General features: G+C 36.4%; 1 protein-coding gene across 2 annotated transcripts; it reads left to right on the top strand.

The window, feature by feature from the left end:
• bace2 (beta-secretase 2) lies at nucleotides 1-26,668 on the top strand. 2 transcript variants are annotated; one of them, XM_051864067.1, is made up of 10 exons: nucleotides 1-20; nucleotides 1,386-1,553; nucleotides 12,958-13,046; nucleotides 16,026-16,242; nucleotides 16,920-17,051; nucleotides 19,947-20,081; nucleotides 20,384-20,485; nucleotides 20,625-20,774; nucleotides 21,184-21,352; nucleotides 24,305-26,668. In XM_051864067.1, the coding sequence occupies exons 2-10, from the start codon at nucleotides 1,479-1,481 to the stop codon at nucleotides 24,544-24,546; spliced, it is 1,311 nt and encodes a 436-aa protein (XP_051720027.1). In that variant the 5' UTR covers nucleotides 1-20; nucleotides 1,386-1,478; the 3' UTR covers nucleotides 24,547-26,668. The 2 variants fall into 2 exon arrangements, with proteins under 2 accessions (XP_051720027.1, XP_051720026.1); XM_051864066.1 differs by lacking the exon at nucleotides 1-20 and having other exon boundaries at nucleotides 1,030-1,553.
• The last annotated feature ends 43 nt before the right edge of the window (nucleotides 26,669-26,711 follow it).

Raw genomic sequence — 26,711 nt, forward strand, 5'->3', positions numbered from 1 at the left:
CACCTGGTCAACTTACTGAGGTAAACGCTCACAATGGTATCACTTTTTACAACATCTGACACATAATTAATATGATTAGCGTTTTGCTTGACTACGTTATCAAACAGCTAATATTGTGTTGCTAATGTTACACAAACCATTTTCACGTTTGCCATGTCAGAGTCAGACAGCTGCCTTCTAACAATCAGTATCCTTACAAACGCTTTGACCAACTCTGAACATCAGTGGAGAAAGGCATATAGTTCATCATAACATCGTAATATACATCATTCACCTGCCATATTGCTAAATCTACACGATTTTTCATATCAACAGAAAAAATACCAGGATAACTTCTCTCGAGACTCTCCTGCTATTTCGCTAATAATGATATGCTAAAGCCCGCCGGCATGTTGACGTGATTGGTTACAAGGTCGTTTGTGACGTCAGAAAGAGCTGCGATTTCAAACCACAGGTTTGAGACTGTCTTTTATTCACTGCAGTTTTAAGGAGAAAATACTCAGCAATGCTGACTTATAAATTTGCACATGGTTTGTCTTAAAGCATATTAAAAACACCACACAGGCATATAAACAACATTAAAAACTTGATTTTCACCACAGGGGGACTTAAATGAATAATTTAAAAAAAATTTATCTGATTTTATGTCTTCAGTGTTGTGACCATAAACTGTCATTCAGTTTTTTATTTTCACTGTTATTTCCAAAATCTTCAATGCTATAGTTCACATACTGTGTTTGAACTCTAGCTCTTAAGTAGTAGGCTACTGTATGGTTAAAATATGATACTTTTTTTGGTGCTTCAGTCTTCATGTCCATTAGTGGACATGAAAAAAATTAATAAAAAATCATTTTGCTCAAATCTTGTTTTTTAGACTCATTAAAGAGCAAATATTTTTACGCTCTGGAAAAAATTCAGGTCTGAAGGTAAGCGTCACAGTCGCGTTCCGATAGCGCCCTCAAATGCTGCGTAGGCAGCAGCAGTGAGTACTTTTGAGACACAGCCCAGTAGTCCTTCTCACTCTTCCGTGCCTCTGGCCCTGATTAAACGCTGGAATGTTTGGATATGCTCGTCATATCCGTCATATGCTCTTTCAGGAAGTTATGAATTGAACACATTACACACAAACTTTATTTCCCCGCGGCATCTGTCTGGTTCACATATGCTGCCGAAGATTATTCCCATAACTAATAATCAGAATGGGACTTCAGCTATCAATGACAGAGTTCTGCACTTTGAAGCAAAGCTGAGTGTGTGTCAAGGTGAAGTTTGACGAGATGCGGCTCTACGGTCTCCTGCTACTTTCTCTTTACTTCTGGACGTCTCATTCAGTGTTTAAAATACCTTTAAAAATATTTACTGGGAACTTCAACGCGTCTGCACAGCTGGACCTCAGGCCTTTGAGACAGGATGAAGGCGCCGTTGAGAGCGGACTGTCCCTGGCATCAGATCCGGCGGGGATTGTCAACTTTCTGGACATGATCAATAATTTAAAAGGAGACTCTGGCAGGGGGTATTACATGCAGATGGTCATTGGGACTCCTGGACAAACGGTATGTACACATTTTGAAATCTCAATCTTTTCATTTAATATTTTTCCTTTGTACGTTAATAGCTACGTTACAAAACATTTCCCAACCGTTTCCAGTTAAAACCCTGCGGCACTGTAACTTTTAATAGATTCTCTATAATTGTTGATCATAGCCTCTGCAAAAAAACAACAACAAAAAAAAAGTATTACCCAAAAGTATGTGGACTTTTAAGTCTCACTAAAAATGAATGTCATTGAATTAGGCATCAAAATATCAACCCAACCATTAGTTATTTGAAAGAATGCTGGCACTAGCACACTTTATAAAGTTTCACAAGATCATTTTACATATACTGTTCAAATAGGGCAAAAAGCGTTTGGACACTTTCTGGTTGTCAAACACTAGTTGAAAATGACCATACACTCTAACCGCTGGGTTAAAACAACCCAATTGCTGGGTTTTTTTTTCCATTTTTGTGTTGTTTTTAACCCAGCAGTTGGGTTAAATGAACGTTTTAAAATATTATTTAAAATGACTATATGGCTGGCTTAAAATGAACCCATAATAAGTTGGAAATTAAAAATCAGACATAATTACTAGAGGCAACAATTAATCAGAAGTTGAACATTTATTAGTAAGCAATTTAATAAATGTTTGTTTAATTATTATTCATTAAACTTATTAATAAATGTTCATTTATTAAACATATGTTAATTTCCAACATACTTTGGGTTCAAATTTAAGCAAGCAATACGGTGCTTTTTAAACAATAGTTGAGTTAAATAAAACTACACAGCAGGTTGGACAAACGTTTAACCCAACCGCTGGGTTAAAACAAATCAATTGCTGGGTTTGTCCATTTTCAACCCAACTTGGGTTGTTTTTAACCCAGCATTTTTCAGAGTGAATTTGTGATGAACTACACCTTAGGTTACTCTGCTAAGACCTGTGTGAATTTGAGAGCAACTGACATCATACATCCATTTAAAAACACCTTTGGACCTGTTAGAAGACAGTGCAAAAGAAAAGCTGAGAAAAGTGAAGTTACAGTAGTTCTGAGAGAAGTGAAGTTACAGTAGTTCTGAGAGAAGTGAAGTTACAGTAGTTCTGAGAAAAGTGAAGTTACAGTAGTTCTGAGAAAAGCACTTATCTAATAAAATGACGTTCAGATATTTGTAGGCCACTATACTACATGTATACATTCAGCAGTTTTCATATGGTTTGCCCTCCACAGTCTTGTTCAAAACTGATCTCTGATCAGCTGTTACTGTGCTTCAAAAACATCAGGTTAGATGGGTCCTATAGACTAGGCTGATCTCAGAGCAGCGTTTCAGCCTTTAAGAGCAAATCAGTTCAAGAAGCATGTGATGTGAAAGTCTCTATGAGATGCCTTGGGCGCAGGAGGGAGACCAAAGAGCCCTTGATCTTTGTGCTGAGAATATGTAAGAGCCAGCTCACATGGGTTCACATGACAGCGGGCCCCTCCATGAGAGCAGCTGACTCAGATTAGGGCCTGAAGCAGATGTGTGTGTCCACTTGTCTGTACAGGCTTTATGGCCAGTTGTCTATTTCTCTTTCTTAACAAAAATTGCTGCAAAACTCCAAGTGTTTGATTAATATTAGATGTGTTGTATGTGTAGAAGGTTTTAAGTGGATCTTATTGATCGGACTGAGCCGTCTGCCTCTCACAGCCTCGTTTTCTATCCTGACTATTTGAATTATTCAGTACATTTGATTCTTTGTTAAATGATAATGTATTTTGAAATGTGAAAACTGGCCAAAATTTGGACAGTAATGTGATTAATTTGTTTTGGTATGATTCATAATTAAAGCATACACACGTAAATGGATATGTTCCAGAAATTAGCAGAATGATCAGTACAACAAAAAATTGGTAAAGTACTGTGCTTTTGACTAAAATTAACACTTACAGTAGTACATGAGATATTGATTGTTGTAGTAATTATAATCAGTAACTAGATTTCTACATTATCTGATGCAACAGAAATTAGAATAAAAATTCTGGTTTCTAGATATGCAGCTAGTTAAGTTACATAATTCAGCTATAATCATTATTTTTAAAAAAAGTTTAAAAATGTATTTTTTAAGGTAGTAAAGTGTTTTTAAAATATCACAAATTATTAATTCAGAAATATCATTACTAAGGGTGTGACGAGATCTCGTGCCAGATTTCTTGTCGAGGTGAATAGCTGTCTTGCAATATTGCCATGACGGAGTGTGAAGGTGACATTTGGATAGAATATGATACCGCTACGTTTACATTACACCTCCACTGTCGTTTTGCTTTTTATAGAAATAAAAACCATTTAGGTAATTCAGTTGTATAACAGACAATCCCATCCAGCTCATCCAACACGAGCTGCAGAGCTGTACGTTGTGCAGCAGGAATCAGAGTTCGCTGATCATGTGATGAGATGACTGACAAGACCATGGCGGAGGATTCGTTGCGCAACAGAGCGTCTGACAAATGTCTTAACTTAAATTATTTTTTTTAAAAAGTTTTAAAATGTATTTTTCAATGTAGTAAAGTGTTTTTAAAATAGCACAAATGGTTCATTCAGAAATATCATTACTAGGGGTATGACGAGATCTCGTGCCATGCGAAATTAAAATGTGACGAGATTTCTCATTGAGGTGAAAAGCTGTCTCACAATAATGCCATGATCGAATGTGAGGGTGAAATTAGGATAGAATATGCCACTGCTACAGTTACATTACGCCTCCATTGTCGTTTTGATTTTTATAGAAATAAAAACCATTTAATTCAGTTGGACAACAGTCACTTCAATCCCATCCAGCTCATCCAACACGAGCTGCAGTCCACTGATCATGTGACGAGAATAAGTGATGAGATGACTGACGAGACAATGGCGGAGGATTCGTTGCACAAAAATCATGTACAGTAAGGTCTGAAGAGACTCATATGAAATCATACAGGAGAGAAGCCAGTCAGTTGAGTTTGTGGCAAAACCTTTTACAGTGCTTGAGTATTGTTGTCTTATATGATAATTCATACTCGAAGTAGAACTGAAATGACATTCATTGCAAGATGATTAGTTAAAACATTTCAAATGCTCCTGCAGACTATTTCTAGTCATTTATTTCATCATTGAAGATTTTTATTTGTAGATCTCGTCTCGTTCTCGTGAACTCAATCTCATGTCTCATCTCGTGAGCTAACTGTCTTGTCACATGCCTAATCATTACATTTTTAGAAGTTACACTAAATGACATTTTGCATATTTTATATTATATAGTCAAATTATTATTTTGAGAAGAGAATTATTGACCTTTTTTGTCTGCATGTTGGTTGCACCACGACTTTGATTTGGCTTTTTTTTTCAAATATTAACACGCAAATTGGTGACTCAGTTTTGTTAAAATATTTTTAAAGAAATAATAATGAAAGATAGTGCCAAAAAATCCCTTATGCTCTCCAAAAATATCAAAATATATTTTGATTTAACTTTAACCCTAAGAATGAGGAGTTCAACCGGCCAACACCACTACTTAAATTATGCTTAAAAACTGATTCATTAAATTTTCATCGCCAGGTAGAAGCATTTTTACATCCCTACTATAACTGTAATTGCATTCCTCTCTCTTTAGAAAATCAGGCTTGACTGTAAGTGATCATAAATCCTTCACATAGCGTGTCTCTCTGGAAATATTGTAATGAAATCTCCAGTGTCATTGAACATCATGTTTATTCTCTCATCTCATCACAAACGAGTGAGTAAGGTGAACTGCGAGAGGCCAGGATCTTCCCGCATCCTCTGCGAATATGTAATTAAGGGTACTCATGTTAATTGAGGCGCTCTTTCTAAACGAGCCACTAATTGCGGAATCTGTCGTATGTGCGGAGGCGTCGGACTGGAGTGGCTCACATCTGCTAATTGGTACAAACAGGTAGCAGATGCGTTCCCAGTGACAGAGCGCCTGCCAATTAGCTAAGCCACCTCGATAGGGGTGATTAGATCCCGCTTCAGCTGTAGAGGAGCCATGGGAGCGAAGAGAGGAGGAGTACAGGGAACGGGAAGCACAGGGAAGTGGCCGGATTCCTTGGAACCAGCCGGAGAATGTGTGTGCCAGCCAGGGCCCTGCTGCGGACAGACTTCGTGTTTACTCAAAGAAGCCGGAAGTCATGACTGAAGCATGGCTGGACAGGAGCCAAAGTGAGGAATTTGTCCTTAATGTATCCTCCAGAATTATTAGTGGCAAGGTTAGCACCACTGTTACTACTGAATGACCCCTGTGGTCTTTTATTATATTTGTTTTTTCCCATCTCCATAGAAGAATGTGATTGTGACCGAGGAGGAGCCACGTGATCGAAACCGGGTGGGAAACAACGGGGAACTTTGTGCTATTTGCCTGAAAATGTGTCCTTAATAATCGTCTTGAGTTTAAGCCGGCAAGGAATGAGGAATTAGACACAATAATGATCAAGTTTCTGCTTACTTAGAAAGGTCTAGTAAAACACAATATGACGATCGAATTTCTTTCACACCCTGCACAAACAGAGGCTATGCTCGGAAAAACAAACACATTCTATTTCTGAAATACTTTACGAAGCAGATACAGATGCTTGTTCTTATAAGTTTACTTACTAATGTGAATAACCATGATACAGTATTTAGGGTAAGATGGGGAAAGATGCCCCTCTTACAGTGCTCAACAAATTTATTAGACCACCTGTCATAATAATGACGACACCAATATTTTAGGAATCTGCCAAAAACTTGTTTAAAACTAAAAATAATATTGTCATTTATTAGGCAAATAACAAACTGAAAACAATTTGTCTTTATTCACACATAGGGATTAGTGTTGTCAAAAGCGCCACATTTTTAACATTTCAGTACCAAAGTTGGTACTGAAATGTTAAAAATGTGACGCTTTGAGCGCTGTTAAGCAGATTCGGGCAGTGTATAATGACACATACAAGTAAATTATCATTTATAAAGCCACAATATCAACTCTGACAACACAGTGTTTCATTATTTAAAAAAATAGGCCTACAGTTTTTTTTTTTTTTTTTTTTTTTTTCCCATTTCCTGAACAGTAGTAGTTTTGGTCAAATGAGTTTTCCAACCGACAGCGGGCTTTGAGGCGGCCCATATGTTTATTTTGCCTGTCACAATATGAGGTAAATCCAGCCATGGTTACGCGTGTGATAGTGTGGAAATTTCCTGTATGCATAGAATAACTGGATTATTAACGCCATTTGCTACTACAAAAGAGCATTCTGCACTGGGTACTGTATTCGACTGTACATTGTGCTTGACTGACCTTACATGTCCCTGTAATGATGAACAAACCGGTAATATAGGCCTACCATGATTTTTAACATTTCCTTTTTGTTTTTTTATACTTTATTATGTCTTTCAATTCAAGCATATTTAATACAATTATACCAATACACATCTCCTTTAAAGACATAATATTTTTTACCAATAGTTATTCCTCATTTTTCATTCTATTTTCTCTTCCTTTCACTTTTTTTTTTTTTTTTGTGATAATACCCATCACCAACACAAAAAATAAATAAATAATAATTAGAGACAAAGCCAATACATACATAAACACTTTTACATATAGGAAAAAAAAAAAAAAAAAACATTTAAACAATTAAACATTCAGATATTCATTTCAAAATCTTATAATGTCACCTAATTCCTAATAAGTAATTCAAATAATATTATTTAAACCAATTAATAGTAATATTAAATAGGTAAATTAATAATAATAATAATAATAATAATAATAATAAGTAAATTAAAAAGGAGGCAGAATTATACAAGAAGGTAAAAAAAAAAATGCATTCCTTTATTTTTTATGACACATACTTTAATTTTAAAGGTGCCCGAATCTTTTCAAAATGTATACTTTTGCTCTTAATTTCATATGTTATCCTCTCGATAGAGTGTACTTTAGAAAGTAAATCCAACCAATCACTTAAAACTGGAGATTCTTGCCTTCTCCAAAACTTTATTACTTTAAAAGCTGTAATTCTCAGTATTCTAAATAGATATAACTCATCTTTACTAAGTAGCATAGGTCCTATACCCAAAACTATATGTTGTATCTTTATCATATTTGATTTCTTAAAACTTTCTTCTATTACCTGAATTACTTCTGTCCAGAATTTTTTTATTGTTTTACAAGTGTAAAATATATGAGTGTAATGAGCTTCTCCAACATCCTGAAGATAAATGATTATATTTAGAAGATATTTCTGGTGTTATAAAATATTGCATAATCATTTTTCAAGCATATTCTTGCCAATATGGAGATTGCGTAGTTCTTAAATGTTCTTTTAAACTTTGTTTCCAATCTCCTTCTGTTATTTTATTATCTAATTCAATTTCCTATTTTGTTTTAATCTTATATAAACCCATCTCCTTAATTTTTCTAAATATATTATTAATTCGTCCTATCAAATGATCTACTATATTAACTTTACTAACTTTAATCATAAAGTGCAACAAAGGGTGGATATCATCTAAAGTTTTTATTTTCATCTCATTCTTTAAATAACTTCTTATTTGAAGATATTTGTAAAATAATGTCCTAGACAATAGATATTTTTTCCCTATAATCTAAAATGTCTCCATCTCATTGTCTCCATATATTTGAGAAAATCTTTGAAGTCCTTTACTGGCCCAAACCTTCCTTTTTGACTCATTATTTGTTCTGATTGCAAAGAGTTAAGAAAGTTCATGCAAAGTAGGGGCAAGGAACAAGTCGAACACACCTAATGTTTGAAAAGTTTTTTTTTTTTTTTTTGCATACTATGTATTATTTCCCAAATTATTTCTAAACGCAGTAGGCAGTATACACTTGGCAAGTAAGCAGTACAATAGCATTCCACTCAAACATAGCCGGGGCCTTTCACCCTCCCTTTTCCCTCTCCGTAGAATAGATATAAAAATCATTACTTAATAACAACTCAAGATTTTCCATAATGTTTAATTCAAACATGGCATTAAAATGCGTTCCTAGGTTTAAGAGTTTAAGTGTTTTTAAATGAAGCTGTTAGGATCAGTGCAGTGGAGCAGATCTGTGTGTATATTATGATGGCGTTAACGATGAGGAATGCCCATAATGGCCTCTTTGGCAACTGGGTGAGATGGCACAGCTCTGTTATCTCATTAGTTCCCCCTCGTTGAACCAGCGCTCCAACAACATTATTCCAACTGCCGTGACCGCCTCGCAAGCGCCTGGCAAACAGAAACATGTGTGGAGAGGCTAAATTGGAGGGCTCTGTGCCAGCAGGGTTTGATGCTTTTTAGATGGTTGATATTTAAGCATAAAAATATATATTTGATATAAACTAAAACAATACAATATAGTTGTTTGTACACCCCCTCACTCAACAGTAATCAATGCTACTTCACCAATAGACCATATAAAATATCCTAAATGAAGATTTAAAATATATGCAACACGCACATTTAAACAACAGTAGAATCTGAACTGTCAACGCTTCCGCTCGTGTGATGAGAGATGACAAGTTATGATCCTGGTTCCAGCGGTATTAATCATGCACTGCTTTTCAAAAAGTCACAAAGCGTTTTGTGATTGTTTTGTTTATAAATAAGTGTTTTGGCACACCTGGCCAAGTGGCGCTATGCATTGTTCTAAAATCGGGTTTTATTCTGGCATGTAAATTCTGGCCGGCGCATTTTTGGTCATACAGATAAGAGTAAGACATCATTCAAAACTGTAAAGGGTCTGCTTTTATTTATGTACACAAACAATAACAACAAAATGTTGAGCTTTTGTAAAATAAAGAAAAAAACAGGATGCGCTTTCTGCCGTCTCATTCTCCCTGAACTGGAGCATGTCACAAAAATGAAACGAAATTTGTTGTATACTTGCCTCAGTCACGATAAGAAATGTCTATAGAAAGCTTGAAATGTGAAATTTAAATGAACCAATTCAAATCGAAAACAAATATTCTCTGATTATGTAATCCATATGAAACCAACAAGAGGTTTATATACAGTGAACAATTTCAGTCAACAAGAACAATTTATATACAGTGGATCTACTACTGTAAAAAAGTCTACACACCCCTGATAAAACCCGTGGTTTTTTGTAATGTAAAAAACAAATGAAACAAAAATAAATCTTGTCAGAACTTTTGCACCTTAAATGTAAAGATTACAACCTATGCAAAGCCACTGAAAACCAGTCACACATTTCAGAGAGAAAAAAAAAAAAAAACCTTAAAATAACCTAACTGCGTAAGTGTACAAACCCTTAAATAAATTGGTTATGTGGCTGTTTTCAGAATTAACTAATCAAGCTCATGTGAAAGTACACACCTGTTTTCACCTGAAATGACTCTAACTCAAAATAAACCTCAGCTGTTCTTATATTTTTCTGACATCTTCTTGGTTGTATGGGCAATAAAGAGCATAAGAAGCATCAATGGGATCTCATTGTTGAAAAGTATCACTCAGGTGAGGCATTAGATGTACCATGGAACACAGTGAAGTCAGTCAGCAGCAAGTGCAGAAAATATGGCATAACAGTGACTATCAAGAACAGGGTGTCCCTCTAAAACTGATGAGAAGACAAAGAGAACACTGGTTAGAGAGGCTGTCAAGAGGCCTACAGCAACATTACAAGAGTTGCAGCTCTTTCTGGCTAGTACTGATTGCTCTTTACATGTGACAACTATCTCTGTATTCTCTCCAAACCCAGCTAAACTTTGCAAAAATATATATCCACTTTCCCAAAACAATGTGGAAAAAGATTTTATTTTCTGGCGCTTTAGTGAAGGTGGAGGGAATCAGTTGATTTTGGCACAGAACCTTCTGGCATCTGGTAGAGAACTGTAAATGAAGAGAACTTTCACCTTTCAGCATCACAGTGATCTAAACAACATCTAAATCAACAAAAGAATGGCTTCAGCAAAGAAAGATTAATGTTGTGGGATATCCCAGCCAGAGCCCAGACCTGAATCCTATAGAAAATCTGTGGGGGAACCTGAATAGATTCCCTCGCAATTTAACAGATCTGGAGCGTTTTTGCAAAGAAGAGTGGGAAAATCTGCTTAGTTATTCCAAGTTTTTAATTTTAAATGTTTTTTCTCTGAAATGTGTCACTTTAGTTTTCAGTGTCACTATAGGTTCCAATTTTTATATTAAACATTAAAAATTTCTGATACAATTTATGTTTGAGGGGTGTGTAGACTTTTTATATCCACTGTAGATGTACAAAAAGTGGCTTTATATTGTGTTTTTTTCCATATATTTGAACACTATATGGCCAAAAGGATTAACCCCCCTTCTAATTAATGGGTTTGGTTATTTCAGTCATTTCTCTGAGGACACATCTTAATGCTACGCCATACAGTGGTATTCTAGAGAACTGTGTGCCTTCCACCATGTTGCAACAGCTTGTGAAGGGCCTTTTTTTATTCCAGCATGGCAATAATCCTATGAACATGAGTCTGGAAGAACGTGACTGCCTGCAAAAAATAAATAAATAAATAAATAAAAAAATAAAAAATCCCTGCATGTTCCAACATTTAGTGGAAGACCTTTCCTTCTCATATGATATGGGATGTGATGTAACAATCCTTAAAGCACTATTCACATGGAGATAACTCCACCCACAGGAATCATATTCCTAGGAAAGTAGTCCCACTTCAAAAACAAATAATTTAGACAACTTTACAGCTCAAAAGTTCTTAACAAAAACACAAATTAGCTCAAAGAAATATGAATAATTAATCATAACTAGTTATAATTAATTATAAATATTTGGATCGGTTAATAAAATTAACTTAGTGTAATAAAATTAATATTACAATCAATTAACCTGTTTGGCCAATGAACACTTAGTGTTAATTGTTTATTAATTCTAAGAAATTTTCATTTCCAGGTCATGGGAAATAACATTCTTATTGTACTGTACTACTCAGAGCATGTAGTCAGGATCTGCATGATTAGGGACTCCAGTATATGAGCATGAAACACGGACAACTATACGTGTGACATGAACAAGACTTTATTAACTAGACTAAACACTTAAACTACTCTAACATTCACACACATACATGCATACAGTTTACCAAGGGAAAGAGAGAGCTGAAGCAGAATACAGTTACAGAATAGAGTTACAGTTACAGAATACAGTTACAGCATTGTTTGAAATTCAGCAGATCAACAGCCTTGAGCAAACCATAAGTTTAGTTAAAACATGCCCTTCTTTAAAAGGGGTAAGGATACTTAATGTATCAAATAATGAGACTAAGTTTGATACTTGCATGTCTCGCCCATTTGAATTAAACTTGTCCTGATGCAATTTGTTGAGGGTCCAGTTGTTCTTTGCTGATGTTGTCTTGATGAGAGAGAACCAGTTGGATTCAAAGGATCTTTGGTGAATGAAAAGTTTAGGCCGGAGCCTGGCACAAGCTTGGGGTTCCTTAGAAGCTTCTAGCTTCTTAGCATCATCTTCACATCAGAGTTTTCTCAGTAAAAGAGCACTGTGATCTTGTGATCAGTGATTTTAAGTGTGAAGATGCCACACCCGCTTGAGGTGTCTGAGCCAATAAGGAGTTGTCCCTTTGGCGGGAACTTTTACGAGTCTTTATTCTGTAGCAAAATATTAGCATAAGACATTGGATTGGATGCATGAGAGAAGAACTTTCTAGATTCGTATAATACTAATGTGTCACAGAGTTGGCAACATGTAACATAAATTACCAAATAGGAAACGAAAGTTGGAGTCCATCGATACCAAACATGCTATCCATGTGATTTTAGTTAACCGTAGTATGCAACTCTGAAACAATAATACCAAAAGAGTTCAAAAGGCCAAAGCCTATAAAAGGAAAATCATGAGACGGCAATAAAACTTAACAGTGTTCTTGTGTCCTGCAACAGGACACCTGGTTCTGTCCGTGTGTTAGCTTCATTTGGGATGCTAGTTGCAGCTTAGGGGGATGGGTTCACAGAACTTTGAGAGAAAGAGTTTCTGGATTATTCATTAAATACAACAAATAATTGTGTGTCTGATTGGTCCAGATGCTACAGAAGCTAGACATTTCTGCTTAACAAAAAACCTTCTAGTACTTGCCCCCTAGACTTCCATTAAAGTACATTACAGTAAATGTGTTTTTTGTTGTCTTTTACTTATACATTACATTTACGCATTTTGGCAGACACATTTATCCAAAGTGACTTGCACTGCATTCAAGATAAGGATACATTTTTTTTCAGTTCTTTACTAGCTGGGTGATGTTTATTTTCTGTGGTAATCAAGAGCTTGTCACAGATGATCATAAGTTATATTTAATACAGCGTATTCATGTGAAATGCCACTATTACCAAGTAATGAATAAAAAATGAGTGATGTTAATAAGCATCATTGTGTTCTGTCTTTGCAGCTGAACATCCTGGTTGATACTGGAAGCAGCAACTTTGCTGTAGCTGCAGCAGCACATCCCTACATCACACACTACTATAACAGAGCACTGTAAGATCACATCCCTACATCACACTACTATAAAAGAGCACTGTAAGATCACATCCCTACATCACACTACTATAAAAGAGCACTGTAAGATCACATCCCTACATCACACTACTATAACAGAGCACTGTAAGATCACATCCCTACATCACACACTACTATAACAGAGCACTGTAAGATCACATCCCTACATCACACTACTACAACAGAGCACTGTAAGATCACATCCCTACATCACAGTACTATAACAGAGCACTGTAAGATCACATCCCTACATCACACACTACTATAACAGAATACTGTAAGATCACATCCCTACATCACACACTACTATAACAGAGCACTGTAAGATCACATCCCTACATCACAGTACTATAACAGAGCACTGTAAGATCACATCCCTACATCACACACTACTATAACAGAGCACTGTAAGATCACATCCCTACATCACAGTACTATAACAGAGCACTGTAAGATCACATCCCTACATCACACACTACTATAACAGAATACTGTAAGATCACATCCCTACATCACAGTACTATAACAGAGCACTGTAAGATCACATCCCTACATCACACACTACTATAACAGAATACTGTAAGATCACATCCCTACATCACACACTACTATAACAGAGCACTGTAAGATCACATCCCTACATCACAGTACTATAACAGAGCACTGTAAGATCACATTCCTACATCACACTACTATAACAGAACACTAAGATCACATCCCTACATCACACACTACTATAACAGAATACTGTAAGATCACATCCCTACATCGCACACTACTATAACAGAATACTGTAAGATCACATCCCTACATCACACACTACTATAACAGAATACTGTAAGATCACATCCCTACATCACACACTACTATAACAGAATACTGTAAGATCACATCCCTACATCACACACTACTATAACAGAATACTGTAAGATCACATCCCTACATCGCACACTATTATAACAGCACTGTAAGATCACATCCCTACATCACACACTACTATAACAGAGCACTGTAAGATCACATCCCTACATCACACACTACTATAACAGATCACTAAGATCACATCCCTACATCACACACTACTATAACAGAATACTGTAAGATCACATCCCTACATCGCACACTACTATAACAGCACTGTAAGATCACATACCTACATCACACACTACTATAACAGAATACTGTAAGATTTTATCCCTTTATCACACACTACTGTAACAGAATACTGTAAGATCACATCCCTACATCACACACTACTATAACAGAATACTGTAAGATCACATCCCTACATCACACACTACTATAACAGAATACTGTAAGATCACATCCCTACATCACACACTACTATAACAGAATACTGTAAGATCACATCCCTACATCACACACTACTATAACAGAGCACTGTAAGATCACATCCCTACATCACACACTACTATAACAGAATACTGTAAGATCACATCCCTACATCGCACACTACTATAACAGCACTGTAAGATCACATACCTACATCACACACTACTATAACAGAATACTGTAAGATTACATCCCTTTATCACACACTACTATAACAGAATACTGTAAGATCACATCCCTACATCACACACTACTATAACATAGCTGTTACATCCCCTGGTGGCATAGAGGTATGAGGAAGACACACATAATAAAATTTAAACACAACCTATAATCTTGGTCTCTGGGGAGTACTGTGGGTGAGTGACACAAGGACAATCAACGTGACAAAAAGTGGTTCGCTATATTTACAAAAAGAATATAAGTTTACACAAATGAAAACACTAACCAAAAATCCCTATTTATAGCTATATACAAAGAAAAGAAATTATAATAAATTGAAACAAGCCACAGAGAAAAAGAAAATGAGCGGCGCTAACAAAAAGAAAAAAACAAAACCAAAACATTCACTAACTAATTCCCCCGCCCTCTAAGCTAACTGAAAACAAAACCAGAAAATAAAGAAAACTTCGGCGTTCACGCAATAACTAAAGCTTCACTATCTATCAGAACAAAACTTACACAAGGTTGCACCCGCTCCTTCCTTCCTCCGTCTAAAAGTCAATCCTGTGTGTTTGTAAGATGTAAGTCACGTGACATACTTTCCTGTTCTTTAACTCTGGGCTGAGGAAGTTTTTAGTTCAGATAAGACATTCTCTGTATCAGACTCCACAAACAATCAAGCAAGCAAGCGAACTACCATTAATCAGCAGCATTAAACAAATGGCACAGCCAACGAACACTCCAAGCTCCCTCCTTTTCCGTTCTCCACGGCGTCTTTTATCCTGAACCCGTTAATGATCGGATGTTCTACGAGATGACTCATCATGATGGACAGATTACTTGACCAATCACAGCACCTAAAACAGAGAGACAGCAGAGAGCAGAAAAACAGGAAGAAACCAATAACAAATAACAAAAGGGGAGGGGACAACAATCTTAACACGTAACAATAGCACTGTAAGATCACATCCCTACATCGCACATTACTATAACAGAACACTGTACGATCACATCCCTATATCACACTACTATAACAGAGCATTGGAAGATCAAAACACACCTCACCACTACATCACACTGTGCATACAGACAAAATGGTTACACTTTATTTTACAGTGGTTTACAGTATTACAGTTGTAGTTACATTGTAATTACTCAAATAAATGCTGAGTACTATTAATTAACTACATGTACTTACCATTGAGTTACAGTTAGGGTTAGGGTTTGGTTTAGGGTTAGTTACTTGTTATTATGCATAATTTACTGTAATTATTATAGTAAGTACATATAGTTACACGTTACTACGGCACTAAAATAAAGTGTTACTGACAAAACGTACATTAATTCCAGTTTTTTAATGTATGTCAGTGATATATGTTTGTAAGTTCAGCAGTGCATTAGTGATGTGATTATGATGTGATCATGTTATGATGGTTTGCTTAGTTCCAGTACATATCAGAGCACTGGGAGAGGAGTTGCAGTAAAATACACACAGGGAGAATGGGAGGGAGAACTGGGAACTGACCACATCACCATTCCTCAAGGGCCCAGTGGTACCATCACCATCAACATAGCCGCAATCCTCACCTCAGAAGGCTTCTTCCTGCCTGGAATCAATTGGCAGGGAATTCTTGGACTTGCATATCCTCTACTGGCTCGGGTAAGTCACATGATGGTGTGTTACACAGGTGTTTTGTTGAGAAAAGGTGTGTTATGTTAGGGACGGTTGCAAATGTTTGATTTAGCTCAGCTGTGGTTGTCACGTAATAAGTTAAATTATGTTGTCACAAAGGTGTGGCTCAGATCCTCAAACATCAGTGGTGTTATGAGTTTGATAATGGTTTATGCACTCTACTAGTAAACCCAAAAATAAGGTAGGTGTATATTTGCAATTAAGTGGCATTTTTCAGATAATAATTGAAAATAGTTTGTTTTAAAGCACCAAATAGTACCATGCTAGTTACAGGTTTTTTGATGTACAGATACCTTGGTATTCTTTTAAGGACCATACAAAAACAGTGGTAAATGATTATGGTTATTTAGTGCCATGGTGTATACCAGTGGCAGATGCTATAATCAGTTGGTTCTAATATCATCCCTATACCATAGTATCAAACTTTTTTCAGTATTTGCCCCCTGGAGTTTACTTTTCAAGGACATTTTTTACCTTTTTCAGAGCATATTTTCCCTTATATTTGTCCTTGTCATCTATTTTTGACAGTTAATTCTAAATACTAAACACAAATACTAATTTGTATTTAGACTATTTGTATTATATAATCTGAAAATATTAAAAGCTCCTTAAATAGGATGCATTTTGTCTTTTTCTCCTCTCAGCCCGACCCATCCGTGGAACCCTTCTTTAACTCTGTTGTGCGGCAGACTGGCATTCCAGATGTGTTTTCTCTCCAGATGTGTGGAGCAGGGGTCTCTGCCAGCACTACAGCTGACCCAGCGGGCGGAAGCCTGGTGTGTACCGAACCTAAAGCAGTCTTACACTGGACTGCAAAAATATACAATCCAAATTAGTACAAAACTAATCCAACTACTTGGAGTGAATTGCTACCGTGTGTACCTCAATTTGTTCATGTTAACATGAAAACTATTCAGTTTTCATATTTTGGATCTCTTAGACCTCAAAAACATATATTTTTCATGGAATGTGTTTAACGTAAGTTATAAAGTTTTTGTTTATAATCAGCTCTCAAGATTAGAAAATAAGTTTCAGTATTAAGTATCTGTATTAATATTTATTAATTCAGTCACAGAACATTGTATTTCAAAACTCAATTTAAATACATTAATAAAAAAAAGTTACCATGTCTTTGGTAATATAACAAAAAACATTTGTGGCAAGAGCTGTTTTAGTTTTACCAACACAATATAACTTAATTTTCTCTTTATTAGCATAATTTATTGTGGTAATGTTTCTAATTTAGGGAAAGAAAAGATGATAACTCATTATTTGTTAAAATGTTGGAAAGCATTTTGAGGTAAGCATCAATATTTTTTAAAATTGGCAAATGACAGAAACACAGTACGGCTTATTCTGACCGAGAACTACAAGAAGAGACTGTTTAGGTGTATAGAAATAGATTGTTACAGATATTGTATTCAGACAAGTAGCAGCAGTCTCTATGGACAATTTGAACAAATTTGAAGCAGAGTGGACCAGACTTTGAGCCCATTGTCTACAAAATCAGAGACCCTGATAACAAGACCCTTGATAAAACATTTGAGAACATTATTTTAAGAGGTAAAATGGATTTTAACCGTAAGAGTTGGTGCTGTAGGTAGCATTCAGGATTCCTGCTCTCATAAATCAGACCCCTTAACACCTCTCAAGGACAGAGGAGATTGGGTTTCTCAGCGCTACTCAAGAAACATAATAGCTCAGTGCGTCCCTGTGTCTCACACCTCCTTTGCCACGTATAGGATGGCATGTCTCGTTAGTGAGAAGCTAATTAAGCTAAAGAGAGCCCCCTGCTGCCGGCACATTCTGTTAGCAATACGGGAGCGCTGGAAGAAGAGGCGGCCACGTGTCCCGCAGACAGGAGCAGATGGGAAGCGCAGTGGGGAGGGGTGTGTCCTGTGTCCACCGCTGAACAACGTCCAAAGTCTTTTGGAAATATTTGACTATAGCCTCTTAATTAGATGCTATTTGCAGAAATCAAAGCAACAGATCTAGTCAATTTTATTTATTATTGTCTTCAGTTGGATGTCTTTTGAGAATTTTTTGATTTATCTGATATTATATTCTGTAATATAAGCTAAGGAAAAATGGATACTGTAGATCCACTATTATATTATTGTTACCTAAAAAAGTATACCTGCTGATTCGGATGATACCAGTTCTGTATCAAAATAGTTTTTCTCTGCGTAAAAGTTTTATTTATTTATAAACAAATAAGATTATTTTGTATTGATTTTCATTTATAATTATTTTATTATTTGTGGGCCAATGATGTGACGGTCATTTTTTTTGTCCAAAGGCCTTAATAATCATAAAAAAACAACAATATGACATCCAAAGTATGTAAGGTAGTACAACTAGATCTCTTTTATTAAATTCAAAAGGTTTTAATTATATTTTGCTACATATAAAGGTATTTTAAAGATTTTGAAGTGTCAAAAGGTAATTCGGTTTAACTGTCCAAAGGCCAATACAGCCATTTCTTTTGTGATTAAACTATCTTAAAATGTAATAAATGTTTTTTATTCTGATTTTAGGATGATTTTGTAACATCATACATCAACATAGTGCAATACAGGTATTAAAATTATGTGTAGAAGTCGTTGCTTTGTTATAAGAAAGAATGTCCAGAAAAATGAATTTCATTGATGTCATTCGGAGTAACTAATATAAAGGGACCATTTTGGATCAAGTCATGCGGTCAATATCATGTGACAGGATCATTCAGACACCTGCAAAGGACCACATGGTCATGAAGCAAAGTAACTCTCACTAACTCTCTTTTAACTATTTGAAAGATGTTTTCACTTGCTCATACGCATGTCCCGAAACATCAGGTCATTTGGTACAACCGCTATAAAACATGGAAAATGTAATATTTCAAAAACTTGTACTAAATATAAAATGTTTGATTGTCCTTTTGCTAGCTAGATATCAGTCTGTTAACATTGTTTGAAAATATCGTCATTTGTATAACCAAAAGTTTCATTCGGTAAAACTGAAATTTTGGCTCAACCAAATGACTTTTTGGTGACAAATTTTGTCCATCTTGTAAAAAATAAGTGTGAAAAAGATTTAAGTTAAGACACTACAGACAAAACAATAGAATTTTCAGGCATTGATCAATTTTGAGATTTTGGGCTATTTTGCTTCCATAACAAGTCATCTTTCAGACCAGTGGAAAGAAAACATCCAAAATACACATTTTAAGTGTTTATTTTATTACACTTTACCAAGTTCCATCTGTAGAATTCAGAAAACTTGCAATACAAAACATCTGTCTTGTGGCCTAATGGTTAGAAAGATGGACTCAAAGGTCGTGGGTTTGAGTCTCAGTACCGGCAGATAGTGTAGGTGGGGGAATGAACAGCCTCTCGTTACCCACAACTGAGGTGCCCTTGAGTAAGGCACCTATCCCCCAATCATTCCCCAGGCGCCACATCAATCCCACTGCTTCGGATGTTCAATGTGTGTGTGCACTTGGATGGGTAAAATGCAAAGCACAAATTCCAAGTATGGGACACCATAGTTGACTACACGTCACAACACACTCACTTTCATTTATATCAAGTGTATCCATTCTTAATATCTTGGAAGATTTTTGATATAAACAAATGAAAAAATGATATTCCTCAGATGACATGCTTCAATGTCTTTGTGTTGCGTTTCAGATCATGGGAGGAGTTGAACCAACCTTGTACCGGGGTTCAGTTTGGTACACACCGGTCCTGGAAGAGTGGTACTATCAAGTGGAAATCTTGAAGCTTGAAGTTGGAGACCAAAATTTAAACCTAGATTGCAAAGAGGTACATGACACAGTCTAATCTCCAAAAATAAAGTCAATTCAACCAGAAAATCTAGTCCATCCTTTTAGATGGAGTTAAGGGGAAAAACACAATGATTATTTGAACTGTTGTAAAGTGTTGCTACTGGAATTGCCCAAAGGGTGAGCTGAAATTGTATCTTTAAAGGCTGCCAGTAGAGTAACTACAGCATTCGATAAGATATACGACAGCGAAAAGAATCTAGTGATCTTGTTTATGAAATCCTGAGCAGAGCAGGATGGAGGCCTTGACTGATCCTTCTCTCCCTTTGGTCGTTTGTTCAGTACAACTCAGATAAAGCCATTGTGGATAGCGGGACGACTCTACTACGACTTCCTGGAAATGTGTTTAGTGCTGTGGTGGAGGCTATTATGCAAACATCAATGGTATGACCTACTGTTTTGGCAAATTATTTACCTCAGAAACACAAACTTTTTGCATATATTCAAATTTTTTTAGATTATTCTAAAACGACTCCTCAGTTACAACTGATTGGTACAACCCTGCTTTCTCCTGCTGTCCTAGATCGAGGATTTCTCTGCTGGATTTTTTGACGGCACTAAGCTTGCATGTTGGATGAGAGGAGAATCACCATTGAGGCTTTTTCCGAAACTCTCAATCTACCTCAGAGCAACGAACACCAGCCAGTCCTTCCGCATCACCATCCTTCCACAGGTCAGGACTATCCCTTAGAGCAGTGATTCCCAAACTTATTCTGCCAGGCCCCCCTTTTATAGAGGAAAATATTTCCAGTGCTATAATATTGTAATCAATACAGTACTAGTATTGATTTTGTTGACACAAGTCAACAAAATATATAACACTGTTCTAGTGGTTTTGGGATATTTTAATCCAAAAATCTTACATATTGTGCGTTTAATAACTCTAATAGTATATAAATACTAAAATAACATTGGTTTGGAGCTGTCAATAATCAGGATTTTGGGAGGCCCTTAGAATCGTCCTAATCTTCCCTTACTTTGTGGTTTTTCATGTCATGTTGCATGGTTTCTTTTCGTTTTGAGAAAATAATATCGTACATACCTCGCAGATCTTCGTTTGATATCAGTTTTTGTCTCTGCAGCTGTACGTCCAGCCAGTCACAGATATCGACGGCACATTGGACTGTTTCCGTTTCGGAATCTCCCCTTCAGCCAACGGATTAGTCATTGGAGCCACTGTGATGGAGGGCTTCTATGTCATCTTTGACCGTGCACAAAAGAGGGTGGGCTTTGCTGTTAGCACATGTGCAGGTAGGTGGGTCACTAGTAGACACAGGGGTCTGGGAGCCTCAGAGACGTGTCCTCAAGTGTGTCACAGCTGTATTTAGGATAAACTGTCTTCTACAAGACAATTTAACTTAAAGTGTTAAAGAGAATAAGGAGAGAGTAGGGCAGGGGTCTAATCTAGAGTGATCTAACGCTCAGTGGGCCATTGAAGTGTTAATAGTTTATCCTTAGACAATCCAGCAGGCAAATCAATTTTCGGTTTGTGTTTGGATTGGCTTTTAATGTTGCTAATTTTAGTTCTTATATTTTTGCTTGTATAGAGTGCTGGGATGACATATTTTTGTAGGCCAAAACCCGGAAACAAGTTGCATTTTAGCACTTCTGGTTCCATTGTCCTGAAGTCAGTGTTTTTTTTTTTTAATGGGTTTTTTGTTAAATGCATGAAATCAGGTGAACACAAGCTCATCATTTCTTCACGTTTTATTCTATGACATAATTTACATCAGTAAGACCCCCTATGATTTTTAAAGCTTTTACTCATCTTAAAAAAGGTGGTTGCTAACAAGTGGCTAAATTCCCCAACATTGGTGGAATTTTCTGTCATTTATGTTATCTGTTATATAGTAGGAGGCACTACTACGCATCTTCTGAATCTCTGTATCAAAACAGGCAAAAAAGGGGGCAGAAACAAGTGATAAAAGCATTTCTTATGCACGTTGTAGTCTTAAAGAATGCTGGCAGTGGCTGACAACTTTTAAGAAAAAACATTGCTGGCAGGGAAAGTGTTAAATATCATTACACCGAACATGAAAATGAACATCTACTCACTAGTTCACTTTCACAGCCTCACTAGCTATGTTTCCATCCAAAGTTGCAAAATTGGAATATCACATGAAACATTTGTGAATAAATCAGCGTTTCCATCCAGTGAGTCAAAGAGAACAAAATTGTCACTTTGTGATAACCTGGCACTAAATAACACTAAGAAAAGTAGGAGAAGCCACTGTGTATAATAAATTTTGTAATTATTTGCATCTCAGAGCGTGCAGACAAACCGCAGTAAATGTGTTATTTTGCTTTTCGGATGCCTGTTTGGAAATGCAGTCGAATAAGACAGTCCAGGAAGGTCAGTATACCGAACCACTTTGGCAACAGACACTTTCAGATGCTGTGCAAAAAGCTCAGTCCAATGGTTAGTCCAGTTATGCCGTCCCATTGCACAAAGCCGTGTGATTTTTTTTTTTTTTTTTTTTTTTTTTTGATGGCCATCAAGGGATTTATTCAGTAAATGCGTTTCCATCATAGTTTATGTGCATGTTGTTGTATTGAATAAAAAAAAATGTATCTGACTCAAACGAGCATACAGGTTTTTTATTCACATTTTTAGAATTTATGTGCATCTTGACGTTTCCATCCAGCTATTTTTTATGTGATATCCCAAAATGTGCATAGAAATAGGTGGATGTAAACATAGCTATTGTGTTTATAGTCGTGCTCTTACAAACCGCTCACCGCGATGCAGATCGTACATTTAGATTTTAACTTCTGATGATTGTATTTAGTCTTCAAAATTCATAAAAGATTATAAACATTTATGAAGATTGTCATGATAAATAAAATGTTTAAGATTCATAAGCTTTTGTTGGTGACAGAGCTTATTTTCTGCAGTAATCCAAAAGCCAATGGAAAAATCCTATTGGGTTTTTGTCGAGGGAACCAGGGTGATGCAAACTTGTTTTTGTATGTTGGCCTACAAAAATAAATCAAGTAACTTAAAGGATTAGTTAACTTCAGAATTCAAATTTCCTGATAATTTACTCACCCCATGTCATCCAAGATGTTTATCTTTCTTTCTTCAGTGGAAAAGAAATGAAGGTTTTTGAGGAAAACATTGCAGGATTTTTCTCCATATAGTGAACGGGTTGAAGGTCCAAATGTCAGTTTCAGTGCATCTTCAAAGAGCTCTACACGATCTCAGACGAGGAATAAGGGTCTTATCTAGAGAAACCATTCTAAAAAAAATAAAAAATTATACACTTTTTAACCACAAATGCTCGTCTTGCACTGCTCTGTGACGCTCCACGCATTACGTAATCACGTTGGAAAGGTCACCGATCCAATGTTTACAAAGCAAACGTCCAAAGACTAAGTCAAACCCCCTTTATAAAAAAAGGTAAAACAACGATGTCGGACGATTTTGAAGTTGGAGGAGAAAATGAGATGGAGTTTTTCACCCTACCACTGTACTTCCGCCTACGTCTAGCGTGACCTTTCCAACATGATTACATAATGCGTGGCGCATCGCAGACCAGTGCAAGACGAGCATTTGTGGTTAAAAAATGGCCTTGTTTTTTAGAAAATGGCCTATGGTTTTTCTAGATAACACCCTTATATAATAAACCTTCATTTCTTTTCCACTGAAGAAAGAAAATCATGAACATCTTGGATGACATGGGGGTGAGTAAATTATCAGGAAATTTTAATTCTGAAGTGAACTAATCCTATAATTGTAAAGCCCAAAGTATAGTTCTTTTTGTTTTGTGTGTACATTAGTATAAACGCACAATGCTCAGCCTTTCAAAGTATACTCCATTTGATAGTGTTTGAGAAATGGCCCTCTAGAAAAACTCAAAGCGCACATCTGGGGGCTGCACATTAAGAAAGTTGTGTAAATGTTCAATACGTGTGTACTATGCTATGACAAAATTTGCTTCACGTGCACGGTACACATACCCTAGCAGAGTGGTTCCCAAACCTGGTCCTGGTCCGTTCGCCTAAAGGACCAGGGATCAGGGTTGGGAAGCACTGTCGTAGCGTACATATAAAATCTGAAGTATACTTTGGGATTAACTGTTCAAATGGCCCCTGAACACCGCCTGGCTAGTGGCCCTCAGGTAATTTTCATTTGAGTGGTCTAGAGTGCAGCTATCTTTATTAGGGTTCTTTTTGAATATTCCTCTCCTGTCCTTCAAACAGAAAACGGCGGTGTACCATTTGCAGAGATTGCAGGGCCTTTCCCAGCTGAGGGCGTAGCGTCAGACTGCACAAGCGGCGTGTCTCTTAGGGAACCTATGATGTGGGTGATCGCATACGGTCTGATGGTCATATGTGCAGTGGTTCTGATCATACTCCTCATCCTGCTCATACTGCCCTGCCGATGCCACAGAGATGGCGAGATTACGGACGAGTCCTCGCTGGTGCGGCATCGCATCAAGTGACGTCAGGCGTTGGTGGAAGACGAGGAGACACCAACTCAGCAAAACAGGGCTGAAGGGAACTCAGGGCAGGTAACAGGAGTGAACACACTGCACTGAAATTTGCCCAAGATCACAGATTCCTGTTTGTCTGGGTGGAAGATGCCGGGATTTGAACATTTCTTGACACTTGTGTACATTTACGGTAGATTGAACTTTTCAAGCAGGACAAAACTACTGAAGGATGAAGGAATCATGATTATTAATGTGACTTTTATAGTATTATTATAAATAAAAGTGCCAAAATGAGTATCAAGAAAGAGTGGAGCATCAGCACTACCCTATACTTCACTTTAAAGTATGCTGCTCTTTTTTATTCTTAGTCTTCAATATAATTGTGTCAATAAAGCTACTGTAAATCAGCGATGGTCTCTCAGGGGCCTAAATGAGATTCAAATTCACATCTAGAGGCTTTCTTGTCCTTTTAGATGCAGTACTTTGAAAGGAACAAATCACCCAAAAATAAAATTTGTCATATACTCACCTTGATTCAATGTTGATTCAAACCTGTATAATGAAGATGTTTGGCAGAAAGTTATGCTGCTGTTTTACGTACAATGAAAGTAAATGGGGAGGGAAGCTGTTGAGGTCAAAAATAAAAAACACGCTATTGTAATTGCTTCAGAAGACTTGTTATGCAGCACACAAGCTGTATGGACTATGTTTATAATCCTTTTTGTAGTTTTCTGCTGTGGCCTGTATTCAGGAGCTTTCACAGAAAATGAACAACACACAATTAAATAATAATAAACCTGTTCCTTGTACGGAGTTCAGCGTGCCGCCATTAAAAGTTCACTCAGAATGTCTGTATGTCATATATATAGTATACTGAGTACATTTTTCCTTCATGTTTGGTATTAGTGTCTGACGACGTCCTTCTCATACCAGCAGAGCAGATTATAATACAGATTTAAAACAGGGAAAGTCTTCTTTGATTTGAGGGTTGTGCCTTGTGTAAAAACTACCCTTGATTAAAAATTATCTTTTGCCCTAGATAAGCTGTGACCCCTGAGGGTCATGGGATTGTGTTTAGTTAAAATTTAATTTAGTTATTAATTCCCTCAGATTGAAGATTTCTTTCATTTCTGATCAGGATATTTAAGAAAGACTGGTAAAAGAAGATTAGCCCAAGCTTTACTCACCCTCAAGCCATCCTAGGTGTATATAACTTTCTTCTTAATGACGAACACAATCATAGTTATATTAATAAATATCCTGACGCATCTGAGCTTTATAATGGCAGTGAGTGGGATCAACAAGTATGAGCTGAAGAAAGTGCTTCCATCCACATCCACATCCATCATAAACGTACTCCACACGGCTCCGGGGGGTTAATAAAGGCCTTCTGTAGTGAAGTGATGTGTTTGTGTAAGAAAAATATCCATATTTAACAAGTTATGAAGTAAAATATCGAGCTTCCACCAGACCGCCTTCCGTATTCAACTTCGAAAAGCTTACGCTACATCCTACAGCTTCCCTATTCAACTTACAGAAAAAACTTAACTGACACAACATAAGTTATACTTCGTAAGTTTAATATGGAAGGCGGTCTCGCGGAAGCTAGATATTTTACTTCATAACTTGTTAAATATGGAGATATATATATATATATATATATATATATATATATATATATATTATTATTATTATTTTTTTTTTTTTTTTACACAAACGCATTGTTTCGCTTCAAAAGGGCTTTATTAACCCCCCGGAGCCGTGTGGAATATGTTTATGATGGATGGATGTGGATGGAGACACTTTCTTCAGCTCATACTTGTTGGTATCACTCACTGCCATTATAAAGCTCAGATGCGTCAGAATATTTATTAAAATAACTCAGATTGTGTTCATCAGAAAGAAGAAAGTCATATACACCTAGGATGGGTTGAGGGTGAGTAAAGCTTGGGCTAATTTTCATTTGAAAGTAAACTAATCCTTTCACATGTGTTGTGTTTTTGTTGTCTGGTATGCTTCTTTGACTTATTTTTATGCTCTGTGCATTGATTATGGATTGATCTTTTTTTTTTTTAATTCTTTAATTTACATGTGCAGTCCCACACCTGGTAAATAAATTGTTAGACTGGAATCTTGTGAAATTATTATTTCTAGTAGATTATAGGGCTTTTCAC

The sequence above is a fragment of the Ctenopharyngodon idella genome, chromosome 15, assembly GCF_019924925.1.
Source record: "Ctenopharyngodon idella isolate HZGC_01 chromosome 15, HZGC01, whole genome shotgun sequence".
In the NCBI taxonomy this organism is placed as follows: domain Eukaryota; kingdom Metazoa; phylum Chordata; class Actinopteri; order Cypriniformes; family Xenocyprididae; genus Ctenopharyngodon; species Ctenopharyngodon idella.

Coding starts and splice junctions, on each gene's coding strand:
- bace2 (XM_051864066.1), top strand. CDS start 1,278: ATGCGGCTCTACGGTCTCCTGCTACTTTCTCTTTACTTCTGGACGTCT. Junction 16,243..16,919: donor CATATCCTCTACTGGCTCGG/GTAAGTCACATG, acceptor TTCTCCTCTCAG/CCCGACCCATCCGTGGAACC. Junction 20,486..20,624: donor CTATTATGCAAACATCAATG/GTATGACCTACT, acceptor CTGCTGTCCTAG/ATCGAGGATTTCTCTGCTGG.